This window comes from Mytilus edulis, chromosome 2, assembly GCF_963676685.1.
Source record: "Mytilus edulis chromosome 2, xbMytEdul2.2, whole genome shotgun sequence".
NCBI lineage: Eukaryota > Metazoa > Mollusca > Bivalvia > Mytilida > Mytilidae > Mytilus > Mytilus edulis.
This window is the reverse complement of record NC_092345.1, coordinates 90,038,345-90,060,633: the sequence shown is the minus strand read 5'-3', so window position 1 is coordinate 90,060,633 and position 22,289 is coordinate 90,038,345. Positions and strand designations below refer to the sequence as shown.

Here is a 22,289-nt window from a genome sequence, read left to right as displayed (position 1 = left end):
CTTCTTCAAAAATAGACATCTAGAGGAAACATCTTCTTCAACAATAGACATCTAGAGGTAAACACCTTCTTCTACAATAGACATCTAGAGGAAAAGCACATTCTTCAACAATAGACATCTAGAAGAAAACCCCTTCTTCAACAATAGACATCTAAAGGAAAAACACCTTCTTCAACAATAGACATCTAGAGGAAAACACCTTCTTCAACAATAGACATCTAGAAGAAAACACCTTCTTCAACAATAGACATCTAGATGAAAACATCTTCTTCAACAATAGACATCTAGAGGTAAACACCTTCTTCTACAATAGACACCTAGAGGAAAACACCTTCATCAACAATAGATATCTAGAGGAAAACACCTTCTTCAAATGTGGATTGTGTCCATGGGACACAGATGATGCCCTCTATTGCATATCGTATAAGGTTATAAAGGGACATAAATAAGGAACTGTAAAAGTGATGCTACCCAAATGTGTTCTTCATCTGAATTTTGTGGTTAGAAGCATTGTGTATAAGTTTCACAACATTGCTTCAGGCTAACTTCAATAAGAGGATTGAAATGTAAAATTATGCAATTTTTTCATTTGTAAACAGGCATAACTCTAGAAGTGACACCACCAAAATTCAAACTTGATCTTTATTCTGTGGTAATAAGCATTGTGTATAAATTTCATAATATTTGCTTGAGGCAAACTAAAGTAAGAGAACGAAAGCAAAAAATTCAGCAATGTTTCCATTTAAAAAGGGACATACCTCTAACACGGTTTAAGTGATGTCATCAAAATTCAAACTTGATCTGTGATTTGTGGTAATAAGCATTGTGTATAAGTTTCAAAACATTTGGTTGAGGTACACTGAAGTTAGAGAACGGAAACCAACTTTGGAATGTAAGGACTGATGGTCTGACCGATGAACGGATGTAAAGAGGGACAAGGGTAAAACTCATGTCCTCTCCACTACGGGGGCATTAATAGTCATTAATACAACATTGTACGACTTCTATAAAAATTTATAAATACAACAATGTATGACAAAAAAGTCCAATAAATAACTCCAATAGAACTGTCAACACCATTTATATTAACCCTTCAACATCTGTTCGTAAGACTATCTTTGGTTTCCTAAATTTCTTGATTAAAGTAAAATAAATTCCTTTGTTTATTACACTGATTTTCATGGGTTGCTCTTTCCCTTTACTTCATCAGATATTATTGTTCTTGTGTGTTTTGTTCTTTCTTCTTCTTGACTAGATCGGCTAAATACTTAAATCTGACTATACAATCCTCCTGGAAAAATAAAAAAATCCAAATTCAATTATGACACCGATAACTTTAATTGATTCTAAATATTTCAAAATGTTTCAACATGAAAGAAATAATTGTAATTATCATTCTCTTATGATTGTGGCCTGTTATCTATTTCTTGAATGAAATGATACTAACCGTATCACACTGTACGGAGTCATGAGACGATATTACAACTTTTCCATTGACTGTTTGTTAGGTCTTTGATAACTTTCAAAGGTTATGATAATGTACATTTTGTTTGTGAAGACATTCTTCATTTATATACAAACACTCACACTTTTCAAATGAAAATTTTCATTTTGTAAAATTTTATTACATTCTGGAGTGTACAAAAGTTTTAAAATGTCTGATTTTAAAGTTTGACATCAGAACAGGACATATATGACGTCATACTGGTATGTGTGAAAGACTAGATCAACTATTTGCGGGATTTTTATTTCAACACAATAAAAGTGTTGACCATTAGACAAACAAGAGGCTCTCAAGAGCCTGAATCGCTCACCTGAATTTTTTTGGTTTAATCTCTCATCAATGATTATTTTGGCTTTTCAATTTATTTAAATGTTCTTTGAATCATCCTATTTTCTTCAAAAGCAAAAAAAAATAATTTTCTCCTATGTTCTATTTTAGCCATAGGAGCTATGTTTCTTGACATACAAGGAAATGAAATATAAAATTTATACTAGATACTCTGAAACTCATTTAGCCTAAGTTTGGCTGAAATTGATACAGCAGTTTCAAAAGAGAAGATTTTTAAAGTAAGTCAACATGATGAACAAATTGTGAAAAAAGTCTTTAAAGGGCAATAACTCCTAAAGAGGTCAATTGACAATTTTGGTCAAATTGACTTATTTGTAGATCTTACTTTGCTGATCATTTTTGCTGTTTACAGTTTATCTTTATCTATAATAATATTCAAGATAATGACCAAAAACTGCAAAATTTCCTAAAAAATTACCAATTAAGTGGCAGCAACCCAACAATTGGATGTTTGATTCATCTGAAAATTTCAGGGCTGATAGATATTGACCTAATGAACATTTTTACTCCTGTCAGATTTGCTCTTAATGCTTTCGATTTTGAGATATAAGCCAAAAACTGCATTTGACCCCTATGTTCTATTTTAAGTAACGGTGGCCATGTTTTTTGACGGATCAAAAATCAAAGCACACACATTGTGCAGGATAATCTAAGGAACAATCATGCTAAGTTTTAACCAAATCCATTCAGTAGTTTCAGAGGAGAAGATTTTTTAAAGTTAGCAAATATGATGAACAAATTGTGAAAAATTGTCATTAAAGGACAATAACCCCTTAAGGGGTCAATTGACAATTTTGGTCATATTAACTTATTTGTAGATCTTACTTTGCTGATCTTTTTTGCTGTTCACAGTTTATCTTTATCTATAATAATATTCAAGATAATGACCAAAAACTGCAAAATTTCCTTAAAATTACCAATTAAGTGGCAGCAACCCAACAATGGTTTGTTTGATTCATCTGAAAATTTCAGGGCTGATAGATCTTGACCTAATGAACATGTTTACCCCTTGTCAGATTTGCTCTAAATGCTTTCGTTTTTGAGATATAAGCCAAAAACTGCATTTGACCCCTATGTTCTATTTTAAGTAACGGCGGCCATGTTTTTTGACGGATCAAAAATCGAAGCGCACATTTTGTGCAGGATATACTAAGGAACAATCATGTTAAGTTTCATTCAAATCCATTCAGTAGTTTCAGAGGAGAAGATGTTTGAAAAATTGTTAACGACGACAGACGACGACGACGACGTCGACGACGACGACGGACGCCAAGTGATGAGAAAAGCTCACATGGCCTTTTAGGCCAGGTGAGCTAAAAAGGTTATCAACTTGTGAGAATTAAATATCACTTGATATCAACTCTCATTATTTAATTTAAATAGTGATGATAAACTCACATAAGGCTCATTTGTTATTATATTGAAATTAAATAACGAGAGTTGATATATATAGATTCTACCACTGCATCGAGTGTAATACGATATTTATCCACTCGAGACAGTTAAATTTTCAAATTTAAAACACGAGGCTTGCCCGAGCGTTTTAAATATTTAAAATTTAACTGTCGAGAGTGGATAAATATCGTATTACACGAGATTTGGTGGTAGAATCTGTTTCTCTAATGATTTTCTAACATTTTGCAGGTAAACTTATACCTTCTTTTCCAATGATCTGCAAAAAGATGTGTTCTTTCTATGTGACATCATCAGGCATGGTCGCCTTTTTTCATGCCGTCACAATAGGAATTTCAGAGGAAAGCAAGAAAATTCGACGTCATAATCGGATTTTAACCAATGAAGTACTGAGATCAAACGAACCACACGTTGATTAAATTTTTTTTATACAATGGGTGCAGAAAGGGATAAATTGACGAAGAATTAGAGAAAAAGTGATATCCAACTCTCACTTGTTATGAAACCTACAATTCTTTTCCTTTATTATGAAAAAGAATTAGTTTATTTAAGGAATAACTGTAATATTTTTTCTGTCTATGAAGAAAGAACATCAAAAATGTGGTGCACACTGAATAACCTGTGTAGCGGGTTTTTTTAAAGTGTGCACCACATTTTTTTTATGTTATTTCGTATAGACAGATAAAATATTACATTTATTTCTTATAATTTAATTCTAAATTCCATTATAAACCGGAGTAAACCATGAAAAAACGTTGAAGACATCATGGTCACATGACTAAATTATGTCTATGAGGAGATATAACAAAACAACGTCAGCCAATCAGAAGACGTGTTACATCCAAAATTAATAGTAATTAAATTTCATATAAATGTGAATATAAATAGAAATAATAATTCCAAGCATCATTCAGAAATTGATTGATGAAAAGCTTGAGAGAAAATAATATTACCTTAGATTTTCCTGGTATATGCTGTGCTATTTTGTCCCATCTTTGGTCTGTCCCTTTGGGATGTTGTCTTAATGCCCATTCTAATATCGTTTGTAGATTTTTATTCCATCCATCTGAATCATCAGTCAATTTTGCAGCACTACCTGATTTAGATAGAGTTGTTGATACATCAGTTCCATTTGGTAAAGAGTTAATCTTACCATTACTTGTAATTTTTTGTTTTGAGCTACTACTATCTGTATGTTCTGAGATTCTCCCTCCTTTTTCACTATTATCTTTGACTGTTTTATCGTCAGTCTTTTGAGGTTTATTTTTCCTTCGTCTAACCTGACTATCACCTATATCTCCATTACCATCAACAGTAGGTAATTCTTCATTTTGAGATATCATTTCATCTGTAATTGTTTGAGATTTCTTTGGCTGTTTCAACATTCCACCTGAAATAGCATAATTCTATTTATTGTACATCAAAAGATCATTAGTTCTTACGTAAAAATACCTGATTCTACATGTTTAATGGATTTGATGGGAATGCAACAGTGTACCAAATAAATTTCTGAATATTCAGTATTTTACAATAAATTTTAAGTAGATCAACATCAATGGATCATTGTTTGTAAAGATTTCTGAATCCCATACAAAGGTCATGATGATGCCCTGTGATTGTCTTTTGTATTCAGTGCTATGATTAAGAAATTTTGTCTGGCAATAGTGAAATAAATTGGCAGCAGTCCTTTTGCGCCAATTACTGTTTTTCAGGGGTATCATTTGCGCCAATTTTGTGTTTTCCAAATGTATCAATTGCGCCAATATTCGAAACTTATTTGCGCCAATTTATCTGTACACATATCTATCATAAATATTAATGATTTAATATTTATTCTTATGTTTGGCTTAAAAAGTATTATACGTTTGAAAATATTTCACCATGAAGATGAGCATCTGGAGAGAATTGACTTGAAATGCATTAGACAGTCCATGTACAGAGAGAGAAGAAAACGTATTGCTTTGCTGAATATTTAATACAAGATATGCCAAAAGAGAAGAAAATAGAAGTTTTTGCTGAATATGTTTTAGCCACATATGTTGATGACACAGTTATGTGTTCCTACCATCCGTATGGGCTGAAACTCTATCTATCAGTAATGAAACAGAAGCATTCCACAGGTATTATTATGAAATATTTATGCATTTCATCCTTTAATGTTTGTCTTTTTGGACAATAAAGTGAATTTGTTACAAGCTACTACATACATTAAACTGAGAAGTACCCATGCAGCAGCAGCAGTAAGAAGAAAGTATGTTTCAAAAAAGGAAACATTTATTGTGTAAACTGCCGGTTTCAAGTCCGAATAAAGGAGGAGGGAAGTCGTTTTTCTTCTAATTGGCGCAATCATATGTTTTATTTTTTGGCGCAAATGATGCCATGTAATTTTAAAACAGATGGCACAAACGTAGCATTGGAGAAAAAAGTTGTGGCGCAAAAGGACACATTTTTGCGCAAACGGATCTCTCCTAATAAATTTGCAGAAAAACAGTTTTATTTGTAATTATTTGCATTATTCCAACAAGAATAAGCTTTGTTGATTGATAAAAATATGAAGGAAGTTCCTTCAAGGAACCCACTCTTAAATTTTAACTGGTACTGTGGTTCATAATTTTTTTACAACTTGTTTCACTTGGCCAGATATACTACTTCCATTCACATTGGGAAATGTGAAGTGTATGACCACTGCTGGTTTGGAAATATTTATTTCACAATTAAGTTATAATAAATTGTTATGAATTTTATTTGCACAATAGTTCATTTAAAATAAAATCGGGAATGGTGTCAGAATATTTAGGGATAAACCAACACATCTTTGTTTGTAAAACATTTTTTTTTTTAAATTTAAAAGAGAAAAGCAAATGAAATGCTGACCTTGTAAACTGGCATTTGCTGTTATGTTATAAGATCCTTTCAATGTTTTGGCCTTGGCTGTCACCTAAAAATATAATATAAATGAAAATATCAAATAATTTTGAAAATAATCATTTCATTTGTTTCGTTCAATATCCTGAAAATGTTCACGCCAAAATAAACATTTGTAACTAAGTTAAATTACTAAACACTGTATATCATGTATATGTTGGCATATACGTGTACAACATTTTAGTGGTAATATAATTTTTCCTGCTGATACACATAAATTAATATTGATTCCACTAAACACATAAATTAATATAGTTTCCACTAAGAAAAAGTTTTATTTGAAGCTACTGTAATTAGAGACCACTTTATCAGTCAGGGGCGTTACTTAAACAAGTTATTTTTTTTAATTACTTATATAAGTAATTTTTTATTTTAAAAATAATAAAATTACTTAATAGAGTTATTTTAATTTTCAATAGAAACTTACACTAAATGTAGTTTTCATGATTTTAAACAACATTTTATATCATAAAATAAAGAATTTATCAGATTTGAGAGGAGTAAAGAGATAAAGGGTTACTTTGAAAATAATGACAAAAATATTACCTGAATAAGTTATTTTAAACATTTTTGAAAAAAATAGCAATAACACTTATCTAAGGCACAGCTTTAATTGATTTAGGTTACAAATTATAAATAACTTCAGGTCTTAATTAATTCACAAGTATTTATCTATTTATATCAGTCTACCTTCAAGATTTTAGAGGAAAATGATAATTTAATAGTCCCAAGAGACCAATCTTTGACCCAGAAGCGTCGGTATGAAAGGTAAGTGTGTCGGAAAGTTAATTAGTGTTTCAGAAGAATTAGTTTTTATATATCAAGGGAAAAATAACCAGATAACTGTGAAAATTATTTAAAGCTAGTAAAATCTGTATTCTTGGACACCTATAAAAATAATATTCAGAAAAATAACTTATATAAGTTATATTTAAATTAGCCTCGTTTTCAACATTACTTGTATAGGTAATTTTAATTGTTACTTGTTTAAGTAATGCCCCTGACTGTTTATGGTATACCACCACTCTATGTTCTACTAAACACTGTATACAGATTTAAAAAAAAATTATTTCGGTTTCCTTAACTTTTCCTTATTCCTTATTCAAAACAAAACAATAGTCCACAGCATACAGCCCTAAAGCAATACAAATTACCTATTACATGAAAGTTACAGAAAATGCATACAATACTGATAATGACAAATCAATTTATTTAAAATGAAGTCAAAATATACAATGAGAAAAGGTTGAAGAAGCTATTTGTAAATTAACTGTTGGCACAGAGATATGTCTCACCTGTAGGCATATATTTTCAGAAAAAGACAATCTGATGGACAACAACATTGCTAATTTATTCAAAGTTGCTGGACCATGAAAATGGTCTACAAACTGGGATTTACTGATAGTAATGTAACTTTATAGACAAAGATATAAGTAGATAATTGGCAAAAACATGAAAAAAGGTCAAAATCCAAAATTAAAGGACATTAACTGCTAATAGAGTAATCCAATAGTTATGGTCATTTAGCCGTTTTGTAGATCTTTTATTCCTGATAATTTTTGCTGTTAACAGTTAATTCCTATCTTTAATAGTTCTCCGATACAATAGTCAAACACTCTTTTAATTACCATGGATGCAAACCATTCATCATTAAAGGGCAACTCAAAACAGAGTCATCCACAGGCCAAACAAATTTTAGTTAGGTTTCCAGTTACCAAAACTAATCCAAATGAAAAAAAGACAAACATTTGACCATTCAAATTCATTTCATTTTATGGATTATAACCAGGAATATAATGCTTCGCTGAAGGAGCCTAATACGACTGCAGAGGTCGAAACCCTGAACAGCTGGGGCAAGTTTGGGCACAATATTCAAGCTAGATACTGTCTGAATTTGGATTGTGATCAAATTTTTGACATAATATAGTTTTCTGACACAAAGTCAAACAATATTTTGCACATTACTGTGCAATTGAAGATTTCTTATTGAAACTTTTAAAAGATTTGAAATTTGAAAAATTTCGAAGGAAAAAAAAAATGATCCTCCAAAAAACAAAATTGGAAAAAAATCACCCTCCCCCCCCCCCCACCTTGGAGCAATTATCCCCCAATCCCAGCCTTTCCTTTGTAGTATGGAACCTTGAAGTACAATTTTAGAGAGATAACCATAAACTTAAACACAAGTTATTGTCTGGAAACTACAAAATTGCTTGTTTTTGGTCCCTCATTCCTAAACTGTTGGTACCATGACCCCTAAAATCAATCCCAACCTTTATTTTGTGGTATTGAACCTTTCCATAAAATTTAATAGAGATCCATTCACTTAAACTTAAGTTATTGTCTAGAAACCAAATATGTCTTCAGATGATGACGACATCATAGCATTTTACGTCCCCCCTAATTTTTTTTCAGTCGTATATAAACTAGTTTTATTTTGGTTTTGAACATTCTTATCTCTTTTAATCTTAACAAATATGACACTTTTCAGATAAATAGATACAACTGAGTTCTGTTCATAAGGTTTTATCATAAATATATTGGCATTTTTTAATGTGAAAAGTAAAACAGTCATTTAATACTCATAAGCAATCCTACCAGATATCCTATCATAAAGTGCTAGTGGATATGACCCAAAAGACTATAAAATGTTAAAGTTTAGTCTAGGTAGCTACAGATTACTGTAGAATTATTGATAAAAGATATATTACCTCTGCAACAGGTCTTTCCATCATAACAGCAATCTTTTCCCATCTCCCAGGTGTACCTCCAGGAAACTTACTTACAGCCTTAGCTAAGTTAGCTATCTCTTCTTGGCTCCATTTTCCCTATAAAAAAAGTGCTATTTGAAACAATTCAAGTTTTGTATTTATGTAGTTAAAATTCAACAAAACTAGACAAAGATGATGTCCCTAGCTGTATGCATGTATATGTTGCACTAAAAATTAGATTTAGTCATATTGAAAAACATATCGAAAGTTTCAAGCCAGACAAAAATACTCCATTTTGAAAACTTTAAAAACATGTTCTTTCTTGTTGTGACATCTGATATGAATTTGAAAAATTTAAAAAAAATTATCATAACTTTCGGTTCTTAAATAAAGATATTGCATAAATCAAGTGGAAAAATTCTGGATTAATGGTCAGAATATCAAAAATAAATTTGTTTAATAAAAAAAATCATTATTTTAAAAGGAGATTAAAGGTCAAGTACCGGTACATATCTTCAAAAACATTGTAGTAACACCTAATACATGTTTTCCCAAATATCAACTTGGGATATTTTCTATTGTATAATTTTCAGGACATAATTATGTCATTATGTTTTAATGAGTGCTTTCAAAATATATTTTACTGTTTTTTTTCCCCCCAGCTAAACTCTGTAGATTCAAAAACATGCATGTTCTTTTAACTTTTAATCCAAATGGTTTGAAAAAAAATCAAAAATTTTATTCTGAAAATAATTTTTATTGAGCTGTTTTTAAAAATCTTATTTTACAGTAATGTTACCTTTTTCTCCACAACCTGTAAATTTTGTTCATCATCTTCATATCCAATAGGTGTATATACAACTGGACCATCAGTAGTTTGTGGGATGTACTCTGGAAACTCTTGCTTCACTTTTCTTTTCACCTTCTTCACAACATCTAAATTTGTATGTATAGAAGGAATTAAATAGTAAACAAAAGTAACTGTAGAGGAATTTTAGTTCTGTTTATTGAAATCAAGTACAAAATATTGATACTATATGTACTAAGGTTTCTGTAGTCCCTAAAGTACTTCACACAGCACACATGCCTTTTTTTTTTTTTTACCTTTTATCTGTTCAGGTCTAGCTTTTAATTGTAAAAATACCAATTAATGAAATAAAATCTTCTTTTCCAGTAATTATTAATTTTTTTAGTAATATCTAAGATTTAAAAATCTTACCATCAGTGTCCTCTTCCTCTTCAGATTCTTGTTCTTCTATCCTCTTTAATTCTTGTCTGTGTTTTATATACTCTACTAGTTGTCTTACTAGAGATGGGGAAATCCTTATAAGGTTGATAATTGCTAAAGTAAGTCTAACTGGCCATAGCTTTGACAATGTTGGTCTTGGGACTAATTGAAGGGCTAATTCCATCTCCTCTTCAATCTGATCTTCAAGTTTTCCTCGAATTTTCCTATTCTTTGATTCCATTTTCTTCATTCTATCTGTGAAGTTTTCAGACTACAACAGGAAATAAAAAGATTTCAATCAAACTGTTACATATTTATGATGGGTATAGTATGCACTGCATACCTTTATTTATATACCATACCTACTCTCCAAAATCATATAAAACAAAAATATTATTAATAGGTTATAAGAAAATAAACAATCTTGCAACTTAGCTCAGTAAACATGGTAAAACAGTGGTGATAGATACCAGAGGGACATTCAAACACGAACCCACTAAAAACTGGGAGTGATCTCAGGTGCTCTGGAAGGGGAAGCAGATCCTGCTCTATTAATTCTCACATGCATAAATGTATTTCTTCCCGACAACAGATGAGGGAACTTTTTTTGTACATGTACAGACAAATAACAAATATTTAAGTACATTGTGTATAAAATTTTAGTGATTTTGCTGCTTTATATTCATGTGAAAAGACATAGTATTTCTGAACATTTTCTCTCATTAATTAAAAGACATAGTATTTCTGAACATTTTCTCTCATTAATTAAAAGACATAGTATTTCTGGACATTTTCTCTCATTAATTAAAAGACATAGTATTTCTCATTTTCTCTCATTAATTAAAAGACATAGTATTTCTGGACATTTTCTCTCATTAATTAAAAGACATAGTATTTCTCATTTTCTCTCATTAATTAAAAGACATAGTATTTCTGGACATTTTCTCTCATTAATTAAAAGACATAGTATTTCTCATTTTCTTTCATTAATTAAAAGACATAGTATTTCTGGACATTTTCTCTCATTAATTAAAAGACATAGTATTTCTGGACATTTTCTCTCATTAATTAAAAGACATAGTATTTCTGGACATTTTCTCTCATTAATTAAAAGACATAGTATTTCTGGACATTTTCTCTCATTAATTAAAAGACATAGTATTTCTGGACATTTTCTCTCATTAATTAAAAGACATAGTATTTCTGGACATTTTCTCTCATTAATTAAAAGACATAGTATTTCTCATTTTCTCTCATTAATTAAAAGACATAGTATTTCTGGACATTTTCTCTCATTAATCAAAAGACATAGTATTTCTGAACATTTTCTCTCATTAATTAAAAGACATAGTATTTCTGGACATTTTCTCTCATTAATTAAAAGACATAGTATTTCTGAACATTTTCTCTCATTAATTAAAAGACATAGTATTTCTGGACATTTTCTCTCATTAATTAAAAGACATAGTATTTCTCATTTTCTCTCATTAATTAAAAGACATAGTATTTCTGGACATTTTCTCTCATTAATTAAAAGACATAGTATTTCTGGACATTTTCTCTCATTAATTAAAAGACATAGTATTTCTGGACATTTTCTCTCATTAATTAAAAGACATAGTATTTCTGGACATTTTCTCTCATTAATTAAAAGACATAGTATTTCTGGACATTTTCTCTCATTAATTAAAAGACATAGTATTTCTGGACATTTTCTCTCATTAATTAAAAGACATAGTATTTCTGAACATTTTCTCTCATTAATTAAATTCTCCTGTAGGAGGTGGGGCATAGGTTTTTGTCAGCAGTGAATTTTTGGAAAACTGAGGTTCCATCGGAACAAGGACAGTATATATTATGATACATCCCAACATTATCAACAATAGTTTAAAGGACAAGGCTAAGAATGATTTCATAATGATGCCTATGTACAGTCATATGAACAAATGATAGTTTTTACACTGTGAAAAGGATAAAGTCATCATAGTATTTTAAGTTTTCATAAGTTTTAACTCATAAGAAACATTTGTCATGCTTTTTACATAATTATGATGATATCAAATACTTTTATTTCAGAATGCAAAAAATATATACCAGTATTCTTATGTTATGGTTGCTAACTTTTACAACAGTATATAACTTATTAATTGTTGTAATTTTTGCTTTCTTGTCTTCTTTATTTGTGGTTAAAAGCAACGTTGCATTCATTTGGTATTATCAAAGCTAATTGAAGTATTCACTGCCAAGTCTGTGTCAAGTTTGTTAGATATCTTTGATATCCAAAAACATGTACATTATCAAAAATGCTACTTACCACTGTAAATTTTCTTTCTGCATACGAAGCCCATAAAACAATGTAATGACCAAGAGTAAGAATACTAAATAATAATCCGAGTAACTCAAACATTCCCATCTTACGAGCTCGTCTGTAGTAATATATAGGTTGTCTCCAATCTGGTAACCCATTTTCAAGGACAAGATGATACCTAAAACAAAACAAATAATATACTGAAAACAAAAGATAAAATACGGATAAACAGGATTTTTTTTTACAAAATTTACTTCTGGATAATAATCTAATGATCATAAACAAGGGGGGGGGGGGATTAAAAATATTCCTTTCAATACTATCTTTTGATTGAAAGAAGCTTCTGTCCATGACTGAAAAAAATCCAGAATAGTTTACAAATCTAATAAATGTTTTAAATCTTTAATTGCAGACTGTATATAATGTTAAAGTCCATTCATGAGTAAAATACAGAAAAACAGGAAGAAAATTTTAACAAAATTTCCTTCTAGATACTAGCTTTTGATCATAAACAAGTTTCTGTCCACGTTTGGTACAAATCCAGGATAATTTAAGAAAGTTATTAAAATTTTAAAATCTTTAGACACAGAGTGATTGCAATGTTTCCTTGCAGAAAAACCAAGTCCATTTATAAATAAAATTTGGAAAAACAGGATTTTTTTTTTGCAAAATTTACTTCTCAGGATACTATAGTAACTATATTATAATCATAAACAAGCTTCTTAGATCTAAGTTTGATAGAAATCCAAAATAGTTTGAGAAAGTTATTAAAATTTCAAAAACTTTAACCACAGACATGACAGAGTGAATATTTGTGGAAGCTGCAGCCGACAGAATGCAGGATCGCTATGTCTCGCTTTTTCAACAAAAGTTGAAGGCTCGACAAAAAAGCATTTAATTCTTAAAAAAAAATTCTAAAGTTTTCTTACCTCTTACGCTTTTCTTCATCTTTGAGCACTTCATACACACCAACAAGCTAGATGAAAATATAAGTTACTTAAATATGAAAACCTTTGTCATATATATATAAAAGACACTGCAGTACACAGATTAGAAATCAGACTTTAACGTTATACATTCCATTAGGAATTCAACTGTTTTCCCTTAAGGGGGTTCGCGGGTCTAAATCATTTATATAGGATTTCTCTATATTTTTCTATAAATGATCTTTATCTTATAGTTAATAGAAAAATAAAATAAAAAAGTGGGGTCACCGTTCATTTGCGTTCACAATCTGCCTTCGAAAGAAGCATACATTTTTGTAAAGGTGTTTTTTTTCTGTTGAAGTAATAGGAGAAATAAAGGTAATATCGAAATAAAAAAAAGAAATTTATTACAGAAATCGCTAAAATGTTACAATAATTTAGTTTTAGTACAGCTTATATGGAAATTATATTAAAAAAGATAGGTCACCGATGAGTTGAAAAAGATATTTCAATTTTAGAGCCAAAAAATGGCATTTTTCCACCAAAGGGAGATAATTTGGAACTTTTTCAATGATATATACATTTTGAAAGTCATCTAGGGGCCAACACGAATTGATTGTTTTGAATGATTTATGTACCATATGATAAAGTAACAACTACAAAAGGAAATAAATAAAATTTGTAATGAAAAACAAATGTTTGATTTTTTTCTGAAATTTTTATACATTTGTACCCTCGAGCCTCCTTAATACCACAAGTAAACAAGAGGCTCTCAAGAGCCTGAATCGCTCACCTGAATTTTTTTAGTTTAATCTCATATCAATGATTATTTTGGCTTTTCAATTTATTTAAATGTTCTTTGAATCGTCCTATTTTCTTCAAAAGCAAAAAAAAAAATCATTTTCTCCTATGTTCTATTTTAGCCATAGGAGCTATGTTTCTTGACATACAAGGAAATGAAATATAAAATTTATACTAGATACTCTGAAACTCTAAAACTCATTTAGCCTAAGTTTGGCTGAAATTGATACAGCAGTTTCAAAGGAGAAGATTTTTTAAAGTTAGTCAACATGATGAACAAATTGTGAAAAAAGTCTTTAAAGGGCAATAACTCCTTAAGAGGTCAATTGACAATTTTGGTCAAATTGACTTATTTGTAGATCTTACTTTGCTTAACATTTTTGCTATTAACAGTTTATCTGTATCTATAATAATATTCAAGATAATGACCAAAAACTGCAAAATTTCCTTAAAATTACCAATTAAGTGGCAGCAACCCAACAATGGTTTGTTTGATTCATCTGAAATTTCAGGGCTGATAGATCTTGACCTAATGAACATTTTTACCCATGTCAGATTTGCTCTACATGCTTTCGTTTTTGAGATATAAGCCCTTTGGTATCTTTCGTCCCTCTTCAACCTCCAAGAAAGGTTTCAAACAAGATTTTTTTCTGGCAAAAGTTTTTCCATACTACCTTTTTTGACCCAATCCATATGGCCTCAGTTTTGCATACATTACACCTAAGTCCAGCACATTCTGAAAATTTATCAAACAAATTTAGACATTAATTTAGAGACTTTTGGTCACCATCCAGGACTAGGGAAGAATCATAAGCATATTGACTCAATAAAAATTCAGAGTCATTAATTGATACCCCAGCAACATCAGGGTCATTTTTAATAGCTGCACTGAGTAGTTCCAAAACTAAAATAAATAGATAAGGAGACAGAGGATCCCCTTGACGAACCCCTCTTTTCAATGAAAAAAATTCTGAAATATATCCGTTGTTTAACACTGCACTAGAAGCATCACAGTAGCATGCCTTAATCCAACTTATAAATGTGTGGTCAAAGCCATAAAACTGCAAAGCCTCTAGTATAAAAGACCATTCGACTGTGTCGAAGGCTTTTTCAAAATCGACTAAAAGTAAAAGTCCAGGAATGTCGTCTTCCTCCATCTTTTCCATCAGATCATAAATAAATCTAGTACATTCGCCTATATACCTACCTTTAAGAAATCCTTTTTGTGTTTGGCTAATTATATTTACCAGCACCTTTTTTAGTCTATTTGCTAAACTTGCTGTAGCTATCTTATAGTCTACACACAAAAGTGTGATAGGTCGCCAGTTCTTTAAATAAAATTTTGACTTACCCTCATTTGGTATACAAGTACATATATATTTACATTGTAGCTCAAAGTAATCATTTAAAAATTTACCTGTCTAAATTGGGCTTCAGCATCAGGGTCCTTGTTTTTATCCGGATGAAGCTGCAAGGAAAGTTTCCTGTAAGCCTTTCTGATTTCTGAGCTACTTGCAGCCTAAAAATGAAGTAAAATTCACCTATATTAACACTTATCTGCATAAAAATTAGGGAAATTCCACTAGATACATTTTTTTACTAACTTACAACTTACAAGTCCAGTTTGCGCCATGTGCTGTAATCAATCTGTAACATCAATCACTGTTTCTTCAGGGTAAATTCTTAAGTTTACAATTACTTAATTGTAATTGTTCCTAGGATAATACTTGATATTTTGGGATCTCTAACAAAAACATTGAGATAGTAACAGCTATTACCAATAAGGCAGGCCGCGTCAACATGTTATAGGAGAACTGAGTGTCACAAAATGTATTAAAACACACTGTCTTATACTACATTGTATTACTTAGAATGTCGAGTTTTAAATTAAGTTTTACTTTAAAAAGATATACAATGTAGAGCACCAGATAAAGATGAAATTAAAATTTTTACAAAGAGACAAGTTGTTTTCATCAAAGGATCAAGATCAGGATCAGTTTGGATTAGTTAGTCATTTTTGTAAGATGTAAGTAATATCTACTAGTACATGTAGTACTAGTATTGGTAAATTTGTAAGATTTTTATTTTATTTTCAAGGTTTGATTTAGCTCCCCTTAATCTTCTCCCAAAATTAACTTATACCAGTCATTAAAAAAAGCAATCATAAATTCTCTAGTTTTAAGAGGCCAAAACATGCCATAACAGAATTTTTCTGATGCGCTACTAAATTGTTAATTAGAGTTCAAACTCTTGTCTTATGAACTAAGAACTAAGCAAAGAAATCTATTGCACAAAGCCTTCAAAAATTGCTCCCTGGTGGTTTGTAAATGAGCAGTATTTTTGAAGATAACGGAAAAGTCCACAAAATTATTCTTTTAGGAAAAATAAAGACAACTTTTAATGGCAGACAAGGCCAATACAACTTATCACTATTTGTCCGCCATTACTGTACATCACACAGGTTCCCGTAAAATTTTGACAACATACATGTAATACAAAATATGTGACACTACAATGGAAAAGTTATTGTTGTATGACGTCAATAGTTTAAGCAGTACAGATTCTCTGGTCAGCCAGGAAAAGTGATACGGTGTATACATCTTAAAAAGAGAAGAGGGAAGAAAGATACCAAAGGGACAGTCAAATTCATAAATCTAAAACAAACTGACAACGCCATGGCTAAAAATGAAAAAGACAAACAGAAAAACAATAGAACACATGACACAACATAGAAAACTAAAGAATAAACAACACGAACCCTTAAAATGTATAGTTATTTGGAAATCTTTGCCATTTAAACTATACACCTTATCACTTTTCACACTGACCTGAGAATCTGTACCATTTGAACTATTGACGTCATACAATTATCGTTTTTTCCATTGTGGCGACATAATTTGTATTATGATGTCAAAATTTTACAGGAACCTGTGTGAAGTCTGGTAATGCGAATAGTGGACAAATAGCGATTAGGTGTATTGACGTCATACAACAATACACATTATAGCGGCTGACCCGGCCGCTTGAATTTTTGACGTCATTCACAATCACTTTTCCATTGTGGCGTCAGAAATTTTGTTTTATGACGTCAAAACTTTATGGGAACCTGTGTGATATCCAGTAATCCATTAAATAGAAAATAACCATCCGTAGCATCTTCTGAATGCATAGTATTTTAGGCTTGCTCTACTTGGCTCTCATAGGAACAAAGACCTTTAACAGGTTGGGAACAAACCCCCTGTAAAGTGATTATATCCTTCTTTAGAGGGATAAAATTATCCTTCTATAGAGGGGTATTTTTGTTTGCACTGGATTTAAAGCAAATTAGGGCAGAATGGCATTATCTAGTTATATTGGCTATAATCTTTAGCATTATATGCATCAACATATGCACTTTACTAAAAATTGGGATAACCAGTTTTCTGCTAAAGTGACAAAACTTGCAATCTATTGTAAACTTATCTGAACACCTGATCAACAACAAAAGGAATAGTTGACCTTTAAATTTCATGTTAAATCTAACAATAGAAATTCTGTTCAGTGAGGCATAGGGGAGTAGAATTTACCTGATCATCACAGCTTTCAATCATGGTGAACAATAGAATTTATATTTAGTCAGATAAGCATCAAACTGGGCATGTGCATATTAAATTAAGTACATTAATTGGTGCATCAACTGTTCCAGGTTACTGCCATAATAAGTAGAGAATGCCATTCTGCCCTATTTTGATTTAAATCCAGTCTAAACAAAAATACCCCTCTATAGAGGGATAATTTTACCCCTCTATAGAAGGATTATCCCTCTATATAGGTGTAATCACCATATAGAGGGTTTGTTCCCAACCTGTTTAAATCATTAACTCTATCCAGTGAATTCAACAGCCAAAATAGTTCATTGATTTTATTAAACTTAAGACATTGCTTTTATCACCGTACCTACATTTTGGATAATGAATGGGTTATCCGTGTATAGTATATATAATATGTACATTTCTGTAAATAAATTTTGTGCATGTGCAACGTTCTGGTGGAGGATTTCATTACAATTTGGAATAACTTGTGAATATGTTAACATTTTAAAAACTAATCTGTTAAAGCTGTGTGTGCTCCAACGTTCGAGGGATTTACATAAAGAAGAAGAATGGCGGACAAATAGCGATAAGGTGTATTACTTTTCAGTTGTGAAGTCATATATTTTGCATTGCGATGTCAAAAAAACTTTACGGGAAGCCTTGTGATAAATGGCGGACATATACTGAAATAGTGATAAGGTGTATGGGACTATACATTTGTTTGTGGGGGGAGGGGACAGGCATGTTTTTTAATTCATTTTTTAATTTTCCATTTTGCAAATTTCTTTTTAAGAAGGAAAAAAAAATACATGTAATTGCTCCAGACACAGAATCCCGAAAGGGATTCCCTCAGGGATCTCCTGTAGTTGGTGATCGCAATACTGGTATACCAGTATTGTCCACAATACTGGTATAAAAATTTTGTACCAGTATTGTATTCCAGTATTGTACCAGTATTGTGCTTTTTTTAAATAAACAATATAGGTAATTAATCTTTTGTTAAAGGTGTCACATATATGCATAATGAAATTAACATATGACATGACAATTTTATTAGGAATGATTGTGTTTAACTGATGATGCCATAGATGCAGGTACACTGTGATTGTCATCAAATAAAGTTTTAAATCTTCTGATGTTTTTTTCTTAAGTGTGACCTTTCTGTCTCAGCATTTTAACAAACTCTGTACTTTCTTCTATGTTTTCTTTCAGCTCTCTCTTTTCAAGATTCATGTAGTATATTTTAGTGAATTTTATATTGACATTAATGCTGTTATAGCTTCTGTATCATCAGCATTGGTATTTCTTCTTCAGATGTGATTTCTGCAACCCCCCCCCCCCCCCCCCCCCCCCTTCCTATATTGGTATTTAGGTATTCAGTCTCTGTGGACTTTCTCTAACGCTTACTAGATTACAAGCTATTTCAGATAGCATTTGTATAGCTCTCTAACTGTCAGAATGCTGGTTTAGTATTTGTACCAGTAGATATACATGTATCTGCTACTAATTGTATTGTCCATGGTTCTGAATCAACTGCTTCAACCCTTAACATTTATGTAGACAAACTAGTTAATTTGATTATAACAAGGTTCCCCTATAAAGCAACTTTTTATAATTAATGAATTATATTGATATCTTTTGTTGTGAAAGATTAATAAGAAAATAAAGACAAACAAATGCATATGATCTTAGTTCACAAAAAATGTATACATGTATTACAATATCTGTCAAAATATGTGATGGCATACATGTAAATGCTGAATTTACAGTGTTAGAGTCTAATAATTTGCTTGAATTTATTAAATTATTGCTCAGATAATAATAAGCTTTTATTTTATTTTATCTATATTAAATAAAATAAAATATAGAAATATGATAAAATTATTAGCAATACAGTAGTTCAGGGAAAGCTTGTTCGCGACCTAGAATTCTGAGTGGGTCAAGCGTTTAATTAAAACTCATGCGAGAATATACAAGATTTGGTTGAACTGGGGGCAAAGTCATATATGGTACACATCAATATTCGGTGTTTAATAGGCGTTTATTAGGACGCCTGCCGCTTTACCGTTTACCTGTGAAGTCGTTGAGTGTCATCTGTTTTTTGTTTGTTTATGTTTATGTGTAATAAAGTAAAATAAGTAATATTTTGAAAAATTTCGGGATATAGTGTTTAAAAATTACGGGAGAAAATTGGAAAAGAAAATTGAATTTACTGCTTGCAAAAAGCCAAAACGAAATGTTTGATAAAGAAGGAACGAGGTCCTTCAAGTCCCTGGAAGCTGTTAAGAACTTTGAAGAAGTTTATGTGCAGAAATATAATTTTTTGTTGATTATATGGAAAAATGAAAATAAATATTTGCAAAATTTTGCCCTGGATACTGTATTTTGGACAGAAAGAAGCTTCCAATTTCCCGAAATTTCATTATGTTTGACAACGATTTTGATGTAAAACAAAACGTTAACCACAGACTGAACCTAAATGCTGAATTAGTCGGCGTGAATGCTGACGACGGAACCTAGCATCGCTAAGTATCGCTTTCGTGAAACTTGTCAAAAAGAAGGATGTATGTCAAAAGATCCAAGTAGGCAGCTATTTCATTTTATATATACATATATATTGGAATTAACTAGATGTTCTGTATACAATATTATGTATGCTTCACAATATATCAAAATAAAATGCTGAACGACCAATCTCCCCCTCCTTTCAAAAATTGTCAATATCCGATGCATTTGAATTAAGCACAAAACATTTATGTAAATACACGCATGCAATCAGGGCTAGCATTTTGAACATATAATTTAATGGTACCTAACTGTCAGAACATGATTACGATTATTAAGGGTATATAAATTGTCTCTAACTGTCGCCTGGTGAGATTAATAGTTTAAGGTAAAACTTTATGATACCATATGGCCTAGGTGTTGATTGACTTTTATTTTTATGACCTAAGATCAGTTCCTCAGATATGGTAATGAAATAGCACCTGTACCTTCTTGAATATACAGACGATCTGCTAAGTGAACATCACAGCATGAATCTGTCCATTTTTGCGAGAAGGTAACATTCAAAGTCAGGTGACATATATCTAACCGTTCCTTTTGTAATTAAGATTAATTAACATAACGGTCAATATAGTCTGTTTTAATATGTCAGTGGAATCTTCAGCTTTAGAAGAATGTAACAAACTTTGTATTTATAAACGATATAAAGTAGTATTTGGTTTTGAAAGATACTTCGATTTTCTATATTAACAAAATTGCGTAGCGGAACACTTAGATTAAATGTTGAAGTTGGTCGTTATCTGAATACTCAAAGAGAAAATAGAATTTGGATATGTTGCAATATGAATGTTTTGGAAGACGAATATCATTTTGTTTTATCATGTCCAACGTATAGATCTGTGCGCATAGAATTTTATATTTATTCTACTATTCTTGGCCAAATCGGCACAAGTTAGATAATTTATTCTAAATCTCTGACAGTAAAACTATGCATTTATTCAAATGCAGCCGCTTGGAAAATTAGATCACATATAATGTCATAATATTATCGTATACTCTGTAACTTCTGTTCTCTGCTGCCTTTTATTTTTCATATGTTGTATATATTTTCGTTTGCCATAGCATGTGAAAATAAATTATGCATATGACTACAGTAATAACGATGCCGATCTGGTAAATCAATAAACCGATAATGCCCCCAGTTTATCAAATCTCGTATCTAATTAGTCGATAACGCAACATCACGATCGATCTTGCACATGCGCATTGCTTCCCTGAACTAGAGTATTGTTTAAATAATAATGATGATATGAGTTAATTTCAATAATCCTTTGTTTATTTGTGCAAGTATAGTAATGACTTTTAACTGGTTGTTAATTAATTTCACAATTATCCTCTATAATCTTTTTGAGTTCCATTTAATCTCTCTTTGATCTTCAATATAGTCTAGTCAACAATACAACTACAATACTGGTATATCAGTAATGTACCAGTATTGCTGGTTTTTTTATAAAAAGTAACAATACTGGTACAAAATTTTTATACCAGTATTGTGGACAATACTGGTATACCAGTATTGCGATCACCAACTACAGGAGATCCTACCTCAGTTCATTGTAAATGGACAAAATTATTTTGTCCATTTAAATTTACATTATGGTAATCCTATAATAATGTTAAATTTGTGACAATACCTGGTCTACGCCTAAAACTTCATAGAAGTTTCGGTTGACCTCTTCAACCAGATCAAAAAGTTCAAGATCATCAGTATCCCAACCCTTAGCTATCCATATGTGAGACAAAAATAACAGCCACGTAATGCGTCCAAGTCTTTTCGACACCATTTCCGAAGTTTCACCGGTCCGGTTCGGGAGTTACACACGAATCCATGACAAATCGCCCCACTGGCAAATCGCCCTACACCTAATCGCCCCACTTTTTCACAAATTCGCCCCACTAGCAAATCGCCCCACACCTAATCGCCCCACTTTTTCACAAATTCGCCCCACTTTCTAAAAAAAGCGCCCCACTCTTGTTTACCAACTCGCCCC

The 22,289-nt window shown here is 31.1% G+C and overlaps 1 protein-coding gene across 1 annotated transcript; it reads right to left on the bottom strand.

Annotated features, from left to right (window-relative positions):
* Window positions 1-993: 993 nt before the first annotated feature.
* Window positions 994-22,107, bottom strand: LOC139513365 (dnaJ homolog subfamily C member 1-like). The gene is made up of 10 exons (XM_071301776.1): window positions 21,933-22,107; window positions 15,579-15,680; window positions 13,364-13,410; window positions 12,441-12,612; window positions 10,118-10,397; window positions 9,698-9,834; window positions 8,899-9,015; window positions 6,140-6,203; window positions 4,219-4,655; window positions 994-1,291 (listed from the first exon to the last, which is right to left on the bottom strand). The coding sequence occupies exons 1-10, from the start codon at window positions 22,080-22,082 to the stop codon at window positions 1,214-1,216; spliced, it is 1,584 nt and encodes a 527-aa protein (XP_071157877.1). The 5' UTR covers window positions 22,083-22,107; the 3' UTR covers window positions 994-1,213.
* Between the last annotated feature and the right edge of the window lie 182 nt (window positions 22,108-22,289).

What these genes read in the sequence shown, in the direction of transcription:
- LOC139513365 (XM_071301776.1), bottom strand. Translation starts at nt 22,082, where the DNA reads ATGGTGTCGAAAAGACTTGGACGCATTACGTGGCTGTTATTTTTGTCT. An exon ending in CTGAAGCCCAATTTAGACAG is followed by an intron (nt 13,411 to 15,578) that starts GTAAATTTTTAA and finishes ATTTTCATCTAG; the next exon opens with CTTGTTGGTGTGTATGAAGT. An exon ending in AGCAAATGCCAGTTTACAAG is followed by an intron (nt 4,656 to 6,139) that starts GTCAGCATTTCA and finishes ATGCTATTTCAG; the next exon opens with GTGGAATGTTGAAACAGCCA.